General features: G+C 38.9%; 1 protein-coding gene across 2 annotated transcripts in view; it reads right to left on the bottom strand.

Moving 5' to 3' along the window:
* Positions 1 to 17,268, bottom strand: part of MCM10 (minichromosome maintenance 10 replication initiation factor) — a 34,255-nt gene that overhangs the window by 3,474 nt on the left and 13,513 nt on the right. For both annotated transcript variants that reach the window (XM_084875838.1, XM_084875837.1), the window contains exons 7-18: positions 16,725 to 16,890; positions 15,174 to 15,341; positions 13,811 to 13,927; positions 11,034 to 11,233; positions 9,613 to 9,713; positions 8,625 to 8,735; positions 8,421 to 8,538; positions 6,559 to 6,787; positions 5,364 to 5,508; positions 4,408 to 4,526; positions 2,025 to 2,138; positions 42 to 187 (exon numbers count right to left, since the gene is read on the bottom strand). In XM_084875838.1, the coding sequence (XP_084731964.1) occupies positions 42 to 187; positions 2,025 to 2,138; positions 4,408 to 4,526; positions 5,364 to 5,508; positions 6,559 to 6,787; positions 8,421 to 8,538; positions 8,625 to 8,735; positions 9,613 to 9,713; positions 11,034 to 11,233; positions 13,811 to 13,927; positions 15,174 to 15,341; positions 16,725 to 16,890 (1,734 nt within the window). The remainder of the gene's footprint in view (positions 1 to 41; positions 188 to 2,024; positions 2,139 to 4,407; positions 4,527 to 5,363; positions 5,509 to 6,558; positions 6,788 to 8,420; positions 8,539 to 8,624; positions 8,736 to 9,612; positions 9,714 to 11,033; positions 11,234 to 13,810; positions 13,928 to 15,173; positions 15,342 to 16,724; positions 16,891 to 17,268) is intronic.

The raw sequence follows: 17,268 nt of genomic DNA on the forward strand, positions 1-17,268 counted from the left end.
AAAGTCCAGATGGGACAAGAAATTCCAGGCAGTTCTCATACCTGCAATGCTTTTTGGGGAGCCTGTCCAGGGAGATGCATCTGTTTCCACAGGGACACTTGAAAAACCTTTTGATGCCGTCGTGCCAATGGTAGTCGTGTTGCTCACTGATGCAGGTCTCCAAAGGCTTGAAGTGGGTATAGGCACACTGCGTAAAACCAACACATGCCGTCAAGAGCACTCAGTACACAATAATCTTCTCTGACATTAAGGCAATAGCCTGGACAGGGCTGTCCTGGACTCACTGCAGTTCCTGGTTGCAGGACTCTGAGGCATGGGGCCCACTGAGGAAGTGGGTCAGCAGCTCGCCCACTTTCTCTGACAAGGCCTCTGAAAGGATATAAGCTTACTAATCCTATTTTTTTTTAAAGTAGCAAAACCAAGACAGATATTAGATAATTCACTTAATTTTGATTCTCAAAAGGACTGAAGAGAATAAGAAATGGTGGCTGAAGCTCGAAAAAAAGATGCTAAGTTAGTACAATGTTAATTTCTGCTAATTACATTGGGTCTAGATAAATAATTCCAGACTTTGTCAACCTCAACAAGTGCAGAGTAGCCCTGGCTCAGTTGGTTGGAGTGGGGTCTCGTGAAGGTTGCAGGATCGATTCCTAGTTAGGGCACATATCCACATACCTAGGTCGCAGGTTTGACCCCTGTTTGGGGTGTGCATGGGAGGCAACGGATTGATGTTTCTCTCTCTTTTTAAGAAAAAGAAAAACAACAGTGCAGAGCAGAGTGATATGCCAGCTGTTGTAGTCAGAATAATGCTCACGCCCACACAAAGATGTACACACCTATTAGGTGATTTTAAGATAGGGAGGTTATCCTGGTTTATGTAGGTGAGCCCAAAGAAATCATAAGATGTTCTTAAAAGTGGAAGTGAGACAAAGAAAAGGAGGTTTGAGTGATGCCATGAGAGGGTCCAACCTGCCATTGCTGGCTTTGAAGGAAGAGGCCACAAACCAAGGAATATGGGTGGGATCTCAGCCACGAAAGGCGAGGAAATGGTTTCTCCCCTAGAGTCTCCAGAAAGGAACACAGCCCTGGACTTTAGCCCTTTTAAACCCACGCAGACGCCTGACCTACAGAACTGTATGGTAATACATTTGTGTGATTGCACACTCCCCATTGGGAATGTGCCTGCAACCAAGGTACATGTCCTTGACCAGAATGGAACCTGAACCTTTTAGTCCACAGGCTGACGTTCTATCCACTGAGCCAAGCTGGTCAGGGCTGGTAGTCAGTTTAACAAAAAAATATATATATATTTTTTTTGTGTGTGTTTTTGGGGGAGAGAGAGAGAAAGAAAGAGAAACATTGACTTGTTGTTCCAACTATTCATGCATTTTTTGGTTGATTCTTATATGTGCCCTGATTGGGGATTGACCCTGCAACCTTGGCTTCTGGGAACAATGCTCTAAGCCACCTGGCCAGGATGGGGTTGGGGGCTCATTTTTACATTAATGTTGAGGAATAGGGAATTTATTTTCTCAGACTTAGGATAAAAATTCTGCAAACATAGACAATAATACAATTCACACTACCCTAGGATTCAATTTAGTAGGTTAAGTCCTGAGTAAAAGAGACAACAGTAATTGGTCATATCATGATATCCCAGATCAAGTCGTTCAACCAAGGCTCCAGGAGCTGTGAACTGAGGATGTATGGGAAACTTGAGAAAGACGTAATAACTTGCGTCCAATGGACAAAGGGGAAGAGACATTAAAGGCTCGTTTGCAGAACTGGAGCTGAGATCAAATGAGGAAAACCTCACAACAAACACTCCCCCTTATCAGAGCTCACTGGACAGTTGGCATAAAGCCAGCTCCTGAGCTGTCATAACAGTTTTGTTTTTAGTGTAAATAAATGGCTTAAGCAAGACTCTGGTCACAAGATATGGCCCCACCTCCCAGAGTCACCGTGTTCTGCTGAGTCACAACAGCACAACATAGGGCCCGGTCAGACCGTCTTCCTGCACTCACCGTCTTGCATGTCACCACTCGACATTTCACTTCTTTGATGTTTCTCATCTTTTCTTCCATTTGTTCTTTTTTCACCAGTAGCTCAAAATAGAGTTCTTGAAGCTCAGCCTCAGCCTGAAATGGCAAGGCATACAGGAGACCTTTATCAAATCCAACATATACTCAGACAACAGTTCAATAATAGAATGGAACAAACTTCCTGTCAACGAGGGCCACTTGATAATAGCCTGGCAAATGCAACCAAAAGATGATCATAAGTAGACACAAGTTCTTGACATGCAAAAAAAGGGTACAAGAGCATGTGATTTAAAAATTTTTTTTTTTCTTTTTATTAATGTCAGAGAGGAAGGGAGAGGGAGAGAGAGATAGAAACATCAATGATGAGAGAGAATCATTGGTTGGATGCCTCCTGAACGCCCCCTACTGAAGATCAAGCCTGCAACCCAGGCATGTGCCCTTGACCGGAATCAAACCCAGAACCCTTCAGTCCACAGGTTGACATTCTATCCACTGAGCCAAACCAGCTAACGCAAGCATATGATTTTTAAAAGACTAAATACAAACTTAAAATACTACCATTACTAACAGTGTCACCATGTCAAGTGTGCACCAGGGGGAACTAGTCCTACTATCCCAATACAGACTCCAACTATGGAAGGTACTCAATGCCTCCCCAGCAATGACAGCCCATTCTATTCTACACTCTTCTCCAGACCAAGCACTGGTAGGAGCAATCCTTCCCGTCTGGGACAGCAGGGAGGAGATATGAGGGCAGTGAGATATTGATAGCAGAATGTGGTCACAGGTCTGGAGTTAGTGCAGCTAAGACATAAAGTCCCAGGGTCTTTGGTGGCCACAACAGGAAAGAAGTTCAGTTCCAGTCATTTGAGCATCTTTCCTGATTTCAAGTCCAGTAAAAAGATATGATATATAATCTTCTCATTAGTCATTTGCTAAACAAAAGAATGGCAGATCATTCAGAGTACTGGCACTAAATGGGGGTGATTAGTGCCCCCAGGAGGACATTTGAAAATCTGTGGGCCTTACCCAGTTTGGCTCAGTGGACAGAACCGTGGTCAGCAGACTGCGACTCTGACCCTCATGCGGCTCTTTGGCCCCTTGAGTGTGGCTCTTCCACAAAATACTAGGGCCTAGGCGAGTATATTTTGAAGAAGTGGCGTTAGAAGATGTTTAAGTTCAAAAGAAATTTCAATTGTTGTACTGTTGATATTTGGCTCTGTTGACTAATGAGTTCGCTGACCACTGGGATAGAGCATCGGCCCGCAGACTGGGGAGGGTTTCGGGTTCGATTCCTGTCAAGGCATGGACCTTGGTTACTGGCTTGATCCCCAATAAGGGGTGTGCCAGAGGCAGCTGATCAATGTTTTACTCTCATCGATGTTCCTAGCTCTCTATCCCTCTCCCTTTCTCTCTGTAAAAATCAATAAAATATATTAAAAAAAAAAATTTGTGGGAGCACTTTTTTGTTACCTCTGTAATGCCACCCTTACTATTGGCAGGGGCCAAGGTTGCTACGCCATCTACAATGCACAGAACAGCCCCTCATACAACAAAGGGTTTTCCTGAATGCTCTTTGGGACATGTGGATAAAAAATCTGATTATCACCATTGAACCTAACTGCTTTATATAAAACCCTACAATATGTGTGCATGGTTTTAATATACACTGAATATTCTAAGAGTGCATTTAGGCAACTCTTATGTATATGGAGGGACAACTGCACATTGGTGTCTTCAAAAGTTTCCCAAGATCATTCACCATTAAAAAGTCGCATTTTGAAAGAAATAGGCCCATGGTATTTAAGTTACTAAGAAAACATATCTCTATGAGTCTTCCTTAATATCTGTCTCAAATATTTACAACACTTATAAATCTAACACTCTACTTCATACTTCAATATTTTTTCTAGGGTGTTGTGCCCATGTACTTACATAATAAAATACATATTTTTAATATAAACATTTCTCTTTTTCTTTTTTAGATTACATTTAAGATATTAACATTTCAATAAAATTCAACTAGTTAGGTGATAACATCATCATAAATGTTATTTCACGATAATAAGGGAACAATACAAAATACTTATTGTTAAAAAGGGGCACTGGGAGTGTTGGGTTGTTAGCTGCTGGTTTAGAGCATTTGAAATGCCAATATAAAAATATTGGAATGGAAAAATCCCTTTCACATTGCAAGGCAGAAAACAGTAGATAATGGTGATCTATTAAAAAAAAAAAGTTAAGTTCACAAACTGACATGCAGCTACATCCTGGTTAAGGTAAAAGAAACAAATTCTTAGTCCCACAACAAATCACTGCGAGTCTGAATGACAGCTCTACCATCTTTAATCTTTTGAGCTCTTACCTCCTTTAGGATCCCTGTGTGCTTCGATTTTGCTTTTAGAATTTTCTGAAATTCTTCAGATTCCAGGTAGGCAAGCTGTTCTTTCCTTTTTTTCCTGGCAGGCTCTAATTCATCCTCATCTAGAGCAGAAAGAAAAAGCAGCTTGTATAGCCCACCTACTGTCATAAAACAGTGGGCCTCATCCACTCAGTTTCCTTCATTCTCTGTCTCTGCCCTTCAAACTTAATTCAACTCACTAGCTAGCAGCAAAGGAAGGCTCTTAAAAAGAGAGCTGAGACACAGAAACTAGAATATGAGAGGCAGCAAATTTGACCACTGACTTAAAATATTTTTCACCTTAAAACAGGTACACTGACATTGATGATAAAATGACGTTGCCAACTTCAGTTTTAAAAATAAAAACAGGGCAGCCCTAGTAGATTTGGCTCAGTGGATAGAGCGTCCCTCACCTACAGAATGAAGTTGTCTCCGGTTTGATTCTGGTCAAGGGCACACAGCTTGGTTGCAGCTTGATCGAGTATGGGAGGCAACCAATCTATGTTCCTCTCTCTCTCCATACCTTCTTCCCTCCCTTCCACTCTGTCTAAAAATCAATAGAAAAAATATCCTTGGATGAGGATTAAAAATAAAATAAAAATAGGGCAATTCTAAACAAAGGAATTCTACTTCTTTCAAAGTAAACCTTTATATTTATACATACACTGATAAGAACAGATACTACACTTGATCTTATACATACAAAGATCCAATGAGTAATCCTTTATTCAAGTTTTCAAATTGTGTGTAATTTCAATTTAATATGATTATAAAAAACGAATAGTTCCAGTTGTGGAAATTCTATTTAGGTATTCTACTTAGAGGTAAACTGAAGTAAAATAATAACTTGGTATCAGAAATGATGGTTATGGCTTAAACACTCCCTTCTCTTTTACTGTGAACTCTGAAATCTGCAGTACCTTGCAGAGAGAATGTGGTATTCTTTTCTACACGTGCCTTCACTTCCAGGACATCTTCGGGGTAGTTTCTCTTCTTTTTTACACTGTTTGGGTCTGTTTTTGAAAGAATTTGGCCTTTTGCCCTTAATTTGGTTATAGCAGCTAACTAGAAAAGAGAGAAGAGAGGGAGATAAAAATCTAAACAATGAGATAAGCATTTGTAGCTCCATACCCCTTTCCAGTTATTAACCAATGAATTCTGGCAGCTCTCAAATATAAATTGGCAAAATATATCTTCATTTTTTAAACATTATTAAAATTTAAAAGCATGGGATACAAGTCTTATAACTTAATAAATTAAGTCTCAGCTTATTTAAATACAGACTCATCAGCTAGTCTATAGGCTTCTAGACCCCTAGAGAAACCGCATAAACACTTTGGAAATTTGTTTTAGAATCAGACAGAATTAGGATAGAATCCCAGCTCAGTCGCTTACTGGATTGTAATTGTTCAGCTTCAGTTCCTACATTTCTAAAACAGGGATGACAGCACTTCCCTATCTTTGAGGGTTGTGTGAATGAAATGTGTTAAACACACACTTGGACACAAAAAATAGCATTGGCACATCTATCACAGGGACAGTAACAGTGATGAAGACATGCAGTTATTATTATTACTGTAGGTAGAGCTTTGGCTTCCAGCTCGTCTTTGTCTTCCATGTTGTTATTGCTGCTACTACAGCAAAGAGAAGACAGGGTGACTCAGGAAGGGGAGTGGTGGAACGTGCTGAGCAGTGGGGTGTTGAGCACTCCCACCCCTACTGCAATCAGAGCAGCTCAGTTATTATGTCTACAGACGAGGCTTCTGTGTAAGATTTCTTTTAAAGAATTCTTTAAACCACTATTTTACCATCTTGCCTCAATAATTTCAGAAATTTCTTTCCCTAATGCCAGTGTCTCCAATTATAAAACAGTACCTAGGCTATCTATGTCAGCCTGACAAAAAAGTGTTGAGATAATGGCTAATTTTTTTGGACTAAATTAATGGCATTATGTTGACATCATTATCATTTAAAATTTCATTGACTCTAACAATCATGATCAATAAGTAGCTACTGCGTGGCTGTTGTTTCTGATCATAGATATATAAAGTAAGAAACTCCAGCCATTTCTATGAAAAGCAAATTCAAACGTTGAAGAAAACAAATACCAGTTACCTTTTTGGCTTCTGCTAACGCACTCAGTTTTGGTTTTGGAGGTGGTGACACACCAAAAAAGAGAACGTCATCTCCTTCTGAGATGCCTCGCCCCAGCTTGGGCACCGGTGTGGGTGGAGTTGCTTCTAGCCTGGGGAACTCAGCCCCTGTTGGTGGAGACCGAGGAGGGGGCTGTCGAGAAGACGATGGCACAGCTGGGCTCGAGACCTCATTTGAGCTTTGCAAAAATCTTTAAAGAAATATGTAATCACAAACTTTGCAAGCACAAAGTAACAGACTGAGAGACTACAGGTAGGCCACCAGCTGATGAGTATTGTCAGTAAAATTTCCCTTTCTTGGTTAATAATTCAGATTAGCATGCTATTAAGAAGAATGTATTTCATTAACTCTTCACTCCTCAGTTGTTGATTTTTCATTGAAAAAGCTCTAATTGTTTTACCAATTTAGAACTGATTACTATCAGGTTTTAAAAAAAAATATATTTTATTGATATTTTATATAGAGGAGGACGGGAGAGAGATAAAGAGCTAGAAACGTCGGTGAGAGAGAAACATCGACCAGCTGCCTCTTGCACCGCCCTCCCCCTCCCTCCCCACCGGGGATGTGCCCGCAACCTGTTTTGGCTACTTTACATAGTTTTAAAAGCTATTTAAAAAACAAAAATCAGAAGTCATCTAGTCCAAACCTCTCACCATATATATAAAGAAATTGAGGCCCAAGACCCATTTGCTCATAGCAACAGGCTCAGGATTAGTACAAGGTACTCCCAGGCCAGTATTCTTTTCTTTTTTTAAAATATATTTTATTGCCGAAACCGGTTTGGCTCAGTGGTAGAGTGTTGGCCTGCGGACTGGAGGGTCCTGGGTTCGATTCCGGTCAAGGGCATGTACATTGGTTGCGGGCACATCCCTGGTGGGTGGTGTGCAGGAGGCAGCTGGTCGATGTTTCTCTCTCATTGACGTTTCTAGCTCTCTGTCTCTCTCCCTTCCTCTCTGTAAAAAAAATCAATATATTTAAAAAAAAATATATTTTTTTATGTCCCTTACATATATTTTTATGTCCATATTTACACTACACACACACACACACACACACTTATGTCATCTGTTAACACATGACGAATACCTCTACAGATATCTCATCTGCACATCACCTATTATTGTAAGGAACAGATGAGACACTGTAACACAGTGCTCAAGGTACATGTTAAGCACCTGTGATAGCTCTTATTACTATTCAGATAATTTGAGCTAAAGTATCTTTGGGATAATCAGTAAGTTACATAATGTTTAAACACTGGATTGTACACTTGAAACTAATATATGTCAACTGTAATTGAAAAATAAAAATTTATTTTAAAAAAAAAGGATCTTTAATTTACCTTCCATATTCATGCCCACTTGATTTTGTCACTAAAATGACTTCATTTTCAATGCCTCATTTTTATCATTTACCTCAACAACTGCAAAATCTACTCATTGTTCAGCCTGTAATTAAAAACCTAATTGTGGCAAACTAAGAAACAAGAGTCAAATAAGACAATACATACTTTCCCCTTTCCCAGACCCTTTTTAGATGTCATTTCTTTCTTTTCCACAGAAAGATAACAGAAGGGTTTGACCAGGAACATGATATTAATTACTATAACCTGTATCACTCAGTCAGGACTCACTAACATAAGTCAGAAATATATAACTTTAAATGCTATCTATTTAGGTTATGTCAAAATTATTTTAACACTTTTAAAAGTTAAAAAGATATCCGACCATCCAAAATGTAAAGTATATTTTTGAAGTCTCTGAAGACATTTTGAGAATTCCTGAATGAGTTATCCAAGAAGGGATATTAAATGTTACTCTTACCGTTTCTCGATTTCTTCTGATTTCTTTTTCCTCATCTCCAACATAAGCTGCTTCTGTTGCTTCAGGAGGGCTGATGCCGAGATAGACTGGAAAGCAGGTTTTGGGCTTCCCATGATCCCTAAAACACAAGTCATAGATTGAGGGGATTCTGAGGGGCAGCAGGAACTCAGTTATGAATGCTAAGCAGGTTCAAGCTGACTCTACCTGATGATTTGGCTTTGGCTAAATGTTGTTTCAAGTTTCTGGCTCCAAATGTGGGCAAATCCATCAATTCTCTGAATTCCTCGGAGCAAGACAAGCTCTTCTGGGCTATTCCTGGAATATACAAACATCAGCTTTAGAGGATCTGAAATTTAAACCATTCCATGTTATGTGACATTACTTGTATTTTTTTTTTAAATGTTTTAAGTATATTTTTATTGACTTCAGAAAAGGGAGAGAGAGATTGAAACATCAATGATGAGAATCACTGATCGGCTGCCTCCTGCATGCCCCTACTGGGGATCGAGCCCACAATCCAGGCATGTGCCCTTGACCGGAATCGAACCCAGGCTGATGCTCTATCCACTAAGCCAAACCAGCCAAGGCCAACATTACTTTTAAACTCTGCCTTCAAACTTAAGTCATTTTTAAATGAATTAAATGGAATGCCAGGAGAAAAAAAGGATTCTTAACCTCTAGTCAGGCTAGTAGGACAGGGGGATGGCAAATATAACTTATTTTGAGTAATGATTAGAATACTCATATCTGAGGGGTCACATCATACACTATTTCTGGAATATGCACTATGGATAAGGGTCCACACTAGGCCCTGACTGCTGTTATATGAATAAAGCCCCAAGTATAGGGAGAAGGCAGCATTTTCTGATATAGACCTGTTTTAATGAAAGATAACAGAAGGGTTTGACCAGGAACACGATACTAATGATTCTAATACTGGACATTAAGAGTTAGACCTAGATACATCAAGAAATTTAAAAAAGCATACTAAGCTAAGACACAGCCAAGATGAATATGCTGTTTTCTCTTAAGATGCTTCCAACAAAACTTGATTCCTTCAGCTTAGGCCATATTACTAAGATAGTGAGGAGTGTATACTCCTAATTTAGATTACAAAATGTGACCGCTTTAAATTGTAAAGACTACACATTTAAGCAACAGAAAGAAATGTAGTTATGAGAAAAAAAGTTACCGAGTTTTTGTTGAGTTTCCTGAATGATCAAATCTGTGCCCTTCACAACCAGATTAGATAGAGTGGTTTGAATCTTCTTTTTAGGAGCTCCAGCTGCTGCACTGTAAAGGAAAATCACTGAACTTCAGTGTTCTGATGAAGTGAAGATGGCACAGAAGTACGCATATTACAAACTGTCAAAGTTTCTCAAAACAGCACATAACTAGACTCTTCATATCATGATCCTACAGCATAACTGGTGAAAGCATTATATCACAGATGTGAAAAACAGCAACCTGCAAATTTGCTTGAGGCCATGTGGAAGGAAAATTTGACAAAAGAAATAAAAAATATGCCAACACTTTAACTAAGAAATCTAGGAATTTATCATAAAATAACTAACGACCACGCAAAAAACAGGATATTAACAAAAGCTTTATAACATTAAAAATCAGAAACACCATTAAGGTTTAACCATAAGAAATTGTTTAAATTATTGCAGAATCACGTAAAAGACTACTATGTAGCCACTAAAAATAATGCCACAAGTAAATATTTGATAAAGAAAACATTATTTTGTTAAAAAAATTGTAAACTATAGATACAGTATGATTTTATTTTAAATTACTAAAAATTTATATATACGGAAAAAGAAAAACCACCTAGAAGCAGCTATAACTAGGAGCTAACATATACATACATACTAAGTATTTTAAAATAATGTTTATTGCTTTTTTTGCAGTTTGGAAAATCACAGAAATTATTTCTAATTTAAAATGAGTTTGATATTACAAAATAGGCAGGAAGTGAGAGTCCTCTTGCCTAATTTCTGTTGGACATGGGACAAAAATCTACGCTTTGTTCTTGGACCAACTATAGCTCCCTGTGCCAAGTCCCCAGACATCATGTACCCAGATGTGGTTTTCACAATAAGGGACACGGTCATCGATCACCTAGTCAGGGACTCGGGAGAGGCTGATCCCCAGAAAAGAGGCCACAAACGCTTGCCTTCCATGCCCCTTTGTGAAGCTGCATATTCATTCACTGAATTAAATATGGATTTCAAGAGGTTTGCAACTTTACTCTAATCATACATAATAAGGGGAATGATTTAAAGGATGTCAACACAATGATTAACAGTCTTTTAACTATCAAACAATCAGCCCCTGACAAAGCTCCACTATTCACATTAGAACCCAAACAGGAAGCATGGCTTTTTGTTAAAGACCACTGTGACATGGCTCAATTTCTCCCTGTTCTGTGGCTTTTCTCTCTACCTGGGAATAAAAAAGGCCCTCATCTACCTGGTTCTAGACAGTGAGCTATTAAAGATAAAACCTGCAGAACTCTTCTAGGACCATTACAGAAATGTACAATCACTAGGTTTATTCTTATCAGATAAGCAAGATCCTGGTCTCAAAAGCAGCTCAAGAATGTCTTACACTGAGGCGGCATATGATGCTGAAGAAACCCCTCCATAGTAAAAACCATCCTGACACAGCCGTTCTCTCAGACCAATGCCTTTGCTGGCAAACTTCTTTGGAATTCGCCCTCCGGAGAAGGTGGACTGCAAGTCAGCTCGCTTGGCACTGAGCTTCTTATACTGGGCCTGGATGTGATACTGACAGTACTCGCAGTCCTTCTGCAAAAAGAATAAAGGCTGCCTCAGGATTAGGGGAACAGAACAGGAAACAATATACACCCACAGGGTCCCTTTCCTCAGCTTTGTGAGACACCATTCCGTGTGCACAGCCCTCCCTACTGACCTCCAAGGCCATTTGCAAAGTGTAGGCATGAAGTGACCAGGGGAAAGAAGTTCACTTAAATTCTAATTAAAGCACTAGTTAGGTAAAAAAGTGATATAGTTCACTCCCTTTGTACTCTGTCTACAATCAAAATAACACCAAGTGAAAGAAGTCAGACACAAAAGGTCACATAATATATTGTATGCTTCCTCATATGTCACATATCTGGAGCAGGCAAATCCAGAAACAGGAAGCAGGTTAGAGATCACCAGGAGATGTAGGTAAGAGGTACGAGAAATGTTTTTATGGGGTGATGAAAAAGTTTTGAAACTAGAGAATTGGTGGTTATACAACAGTGAATATACTAAATAACACTGAAGTGTACATTTAAAATGGTTAATTGTATGTTATATGAATTTTACCTCAATAAAAATTAATTTAAAAAATAAGACAAAATCAGCTTCTAGTGAGATTTTTCTATTTTTCTGGTTGACTCTTGGACAAATGTTCCTTCAGTGAAAGAAACAAGAGAAACAGGATACTATTATTCTACTGGGTGAGCTCTTAGATATGGTGACAATGCTCACTAGTTCATCTGTGAAGCAGGAATGAGGGGAAAAAACCGAGATGAAACCAAAATCTGGCATTTAATCCTTTCAAAGAGCTCTATGACATACCCTTCATACCCACTAAGATGACTGTAATCAAAGACAGACAGTAGCAAGTGTTGGCTGGATGTGGAGAAGCTGCAAAGCAAGCATACTGCTGGTGAGAATGTAAAAGCCACTTTGGAAACCACTCTGGCAGTTCTTTAAAATCCTAAACAGAGTCACCGTACAACCTAGAAATTCCACTCCTAGTATATATCCAAGGGAACTGAAACATACATCGATACAACAAAACCTGTATATGACTGTTTACGGCAGCATTATGTATAATAACCAAAAAGTAGAAGCAACCCAAATGTCTACTTACTGATGAATACATGTGGTATGTCCAAACAATGTATTCAACCATAAAAAGGACTGATGAATTGTACACCATGAATGAATCTTGAAAACATTATGCCAAGTGAATGAAGCCAGACACAAAAGGCCACGTGCCCAATTCCACAGAATTTTAAAACATGCAATACCTGACAATTTAGTCAAGGGCACTGTAATCTTTTCTCTTAGACTGTCAAACTAAAAAATGACTTGCAACAGCATGGATGGACCTGGAGAGCATTATGTTAAATGAAATAAGCCAGTCAGAGAAAGACATGTACCATATGATCTCAGTCATATGTGGAATTTAACAGGATGAACTAAGAAATATTATAGATGGAGAGCAGGTTGACAGCTGTTGGGGGAAGGGCAGGGTAGGGATTTGGGAGGCTGGAGTTGGTGGTAGAGGGACTGAGCAAAAAAGAAAAGGAAAAAAAAAAGAAAAAAACCTCATGGACATGGAGAATAGTGTGGTGATTACCAGAGGCAATGGGGGGCTTGGGAAAGGTAGAAGAGGGTAAGGTGGGATAAATGGTGATAGAAGGAAACTTGACTTGGGGTGGTGAACACACAGTGTAATATACAGATGATATACTACAGAATTGTACATTTAAAACCTATATTAACAAATGTCACCCCAATAAATTAAAAAAAAAAAAAAAGAGAGAGAAAAAGACATCAGCCAACGTAATTATAACAATCAGGTGTGAATTAATCTAAATTATACCTTTTTTCTTTTTAAGATTGAGAAAAAAATATATTTTCTGGTGTGCCATAGAATTTTAGTAATTAGTTTATGTGCCATGAGATAAAAAAGGTTGAAAATCGCTGCACTATATGAAATGTCCAGAACAGGCAAATTCAAAGAGATAGAGGGTAGATTAGAGCTTACCAGGGGCTGGAAGAAAAGAATGGGGAGTGGCTGCTAATGCATATGGGTGGGGGTTTTTTTTGGGGGGGGGAGAGGGATTAATTGAAAATGTTCTGAAATTACATAGTGATGAAGGTTGCACAACTCTGAATACATTAAAAATAATTAAATTGTACACTTTTAAAAAGTGAATTGTATGGTAGGTGAATTGTATCTCAATGAAGTTATTTTTTTAAATTCTAAGAGGAGGTATAGTAAGCATAGACTAAACTAAGGTGTACAGTGTATTGCATCAGTGTTTGATCTCTGGCCCTACAAAGAATGGATTAAAGAATAGTGTAAGTTTAGAATTGGGGGTGAACTAAAATTCTATTTCTTATACTTCCTACTCAGCTAGCAATAAAATATCACTTTCCTAAGAGGTGAAATCCTTCCCTACTCTCAGCTTTTCAAATTGGCAATTATTAACCACATGTTCAATTTTCTCACTTTGATGCTTCCTGTTATGTAGGAAACTCAGTTCCAGAGTGGTTGTTACGACTAAAGTACCTATAATTTATTTATTCCTATGAATTCCTCTCTTTAGTAGAAAACATCCGAACAAGGCTGAAACCAACCAAATTAACAGTCTGTGTACATGGTTCTCCATTCTTCTTCTTTGCTTTACAGGTTCCCAGGTCAAGAGCTTCACCCATAATTAAGATCTTTTGAGGATGATCAATAGATAAGCACACCTGTAGAAAAGAAGTGGAATGGGAGTTAAAAGCAGTCGAAAATATGATCTTATCAGCTAGAATGGATAAAAGAATGGTTGGTGTGAGTTTAAGAAGTCAGTCTCAAGGGAGTTGAAGTCAGTGCCCTATAAAATAGTTTTAGAAATGGGAGGTGTAGAAGACATATTTAGCTCTCTATCAATATCCATCCTTTCCTGTGTCTTTGCTATCAAAATCTTGATTTTATTTTGGTTGGCAAAGACTGAGCGTAATGAATCCTATGCCCAGTTTTTCCAACACTCCTTACATATAGCAATGGTCATGTTACTATACTCTTTCCAACCAACAAGACCAAAGCTGGGATTGGTACAGAAGCTATTGGGAAAGCTTTTGCTTTACTGATAAAAGCCAACAGAGGAGGTTGGCTCAGTTCCTGCCTTGAATGGAAAGGTGATGGCAAGAGCTTCAAAGCCATCTTGTGACCAAGAGGAAAAGGCTGAGAGACTGGCAGACTTTGGTCCTGTTATCACTACAGTGCCTCTGTCTAGGTTTATTTATTTATTTTTCACTTATGTGAGAAAAACAAACCCCACTGTTTACTGTAAAAAGAAATTATACTGAAGTTTTCCTGTTACTTGTAGCCAAACACATTGGAACCAATAGGCGAAGATTTGTTGCTATTCTCTGGTGAAAATAAGAAATGAAAAAACTGTGTCTCACTACTCCTGATAATAATAGTCTGTCTACAATAAACTTTAAAGTATAGCTTCTTGCTGGGTCAGATGAAGAAATGGTATGTCCCCAATCACACCATATTAAGGTTTACAATTTACTAGAGAATCAGTGGGTAGTACCAAAACTCTAATGATGCTTAAGAAGATAAAAACTAACTATGATTCAAAGTTGCAACTATGGCTGTACTAATCAATGGAGCAAAGTCCTCTCAACTATCAAACTGTAAGACCTTGCCATCTTGATATACCATGGAAATTTATGAAGGAGAGCTAAGAGTTAAAAAACTCCAGGAACTTTGGAACTAATTAAAAAAGATATAATGAAAGAAGTTGATACAAAACAATTTAGAGCAGGGGGAAAATTCAGAATACTGGTGGCAAGGAAATGAACAAGCAAGCAAAAAAACAGATTCATAGAGATAATATTTCAAAAGCATGATTATCTGAAAGTAGACCACTACAAATCTTGTTGACCGAATTTGACTAAGTTGCAAAGGCATTTCCCTCAAATAATCACAGAAACAGATTCTTACCTCATCTGAACCATCCTTGGGCTTCATGGGGTTAGCGTTGAGTAGCCCTATGACCATACCCTGTTCAGTTTTCCAGAGTTCTCTGTGAACTTCTCCAAATAAGAACAATGACACATACCGTGTCAGGTCACGAAGATCATTTAGTCGCCAGATGCTAAATGTTTTCCCCTGGAACAAATATTTATTCTTAATTTTAATTATTTTTTTAAATTATTTTTTTAAAATATATTTTTATTGAATTTTTTACAAAGAGGAAGGGAGAGAGACAGAGAGCTAGAAACGTTGATGAGAGAGAAACTCCGACCAGCTGCCTCTTGCACACCCCCTACCGGGGATGTGCCCGCAACCAACGTACATGCCCCTGACTGGAATCGAACTTGGAACCTTTCAGTCCGCAGACCGACGCTCTACCACTGATCCAAACCAGTTTCGGCAATTTTAATTACTTTTTTTTAATAATGGGGTAGACTGTCTCCATTTACGGTTCAAGTGCTCTATTGTGGAAAAATACATAACAATAATCTACCCTCAATATATAATCATCAGAATTTCTGTTAATTATAAATTAATCCTTTCTCTAGGGTTAGTACTACCCTTCATTTTAGAGATGAAGGTAAAGTTAAGGCAAGCCAGTAGCAAACTTGTTACTAGAATCTCTAATTCTCAGGTCTAAGTAGTCAATGGGATAGCAGCACTGCCTTTCTAATCTCTCTCACTTGAACATTCAAACACACACACTCATGTGCATACCATACTGATATATATTTGGTAACCTTATCACTGATTAATTAAATTAAAACTACAATAAGATATCACCTCACACCTGCCAAAATTGCTACCATCAGGAAATCAACGAACAAATGCTGAAAAGGATGTGGAGAAAAAGGAACCCTATGCCCCGCTGATGGGAATGCAGACTGGTGCAGGCACTTGGAAAACAGTGTGGAGTATTCTAAAAATATTAAAAATGGAACTGCCATTTGACCCAGTGATCCCACTTCTGGGAATATATCCTAAGAATCCCAAAACACCAATTAGAAAGATATATGCACCCTATGTTCACAGCAGTGTTATTTAAAATACCTATAATCTGGAAATAGTCCTAGTGCCCATCGAAAGACGAGTAGATAAAATAGCCATGAGACCTTTACACAATGGAATACTATGTGGCTGTAAGAATAAGAAGGGTCTCTTATCCTATGCAACAGCATGGTTGGACCTGGAGAGTGTTATGCTAAGTGAAATAAGCTAGTCAGAGAAAGACAAATACCCCACGATCTCACTTATGTGGAATCCACTGAACAAAATAAACTGATAAACAAAATAGGTCCAGAAGTATGGATGCATGGAATGGAATGACAGATCTGAGGGGAGAGGGGTCAGGGAGATGGAAAAAGATTATTCCAAAAACACATATATGCAAAACCCAGGATACAGACAATAGTGCAGTGCAGGCAGGGTGGAAGGGAGCAAAAAGGGAGAGATATGGGGGATATCTGTAATAATGTTAATAATAATAATAGTAATAATAAAAGAAATAAAATGGCTCACACTGTTAGAGCTCTGTGGAGTGACTTTCTTCAATATAACCCCAAACGTTACCCAGTCTACTTCTTCTAGCTTTTCACTTGCCATCTTTTCCTTAAGCTGAGACAGTCTGATCAATTTTCGACCTGTCATTTTCTTGTTCATTTCTGTAGAGGACACCCGAGGCCGTCTGCATCAAGAAATCAGCAATTAGTAGACCAACTATATATATAAAACCCTAATATGCAAATACAACAGCAGAACAACCGAACAATCGGTTGCTATGACGTGTGCTGACCAGGGGGCACACCCGACACATGGCAGGTGTCAGCCATGGTGGGATGGTGAAGCAGGTGAGCACTAGACCAAGGTGCCAGTTGCTGTCATCGGGGCAAGCCTCTGGTGGCTACTAAAAATTCTTTGCTCCCTCATGCCACAGTCCCACCCAGCACTCGAGGGGTCACCACTTGCACCCACTGCAAGTGCTGGCCCCACTTGCACCTGCTGCTGGCATCAGCCCAAATAGCTCCATGCTGTCAGTGGTTGCGAGTGGGGCCCTAGCCATCAG

Source organism: Pipistrellus hanaki (assembly GCF_964339955.1).
Source record: "Pipistrellus hanaki genome assembly, chromosome: 1".
Taxonomy (NCBI): Eukaryota; Metazoa; Chordata; class Mammalia; order Chiroptera; family Vespertilionidae; genus Pipistrellus; species Pipistrellus hanaki.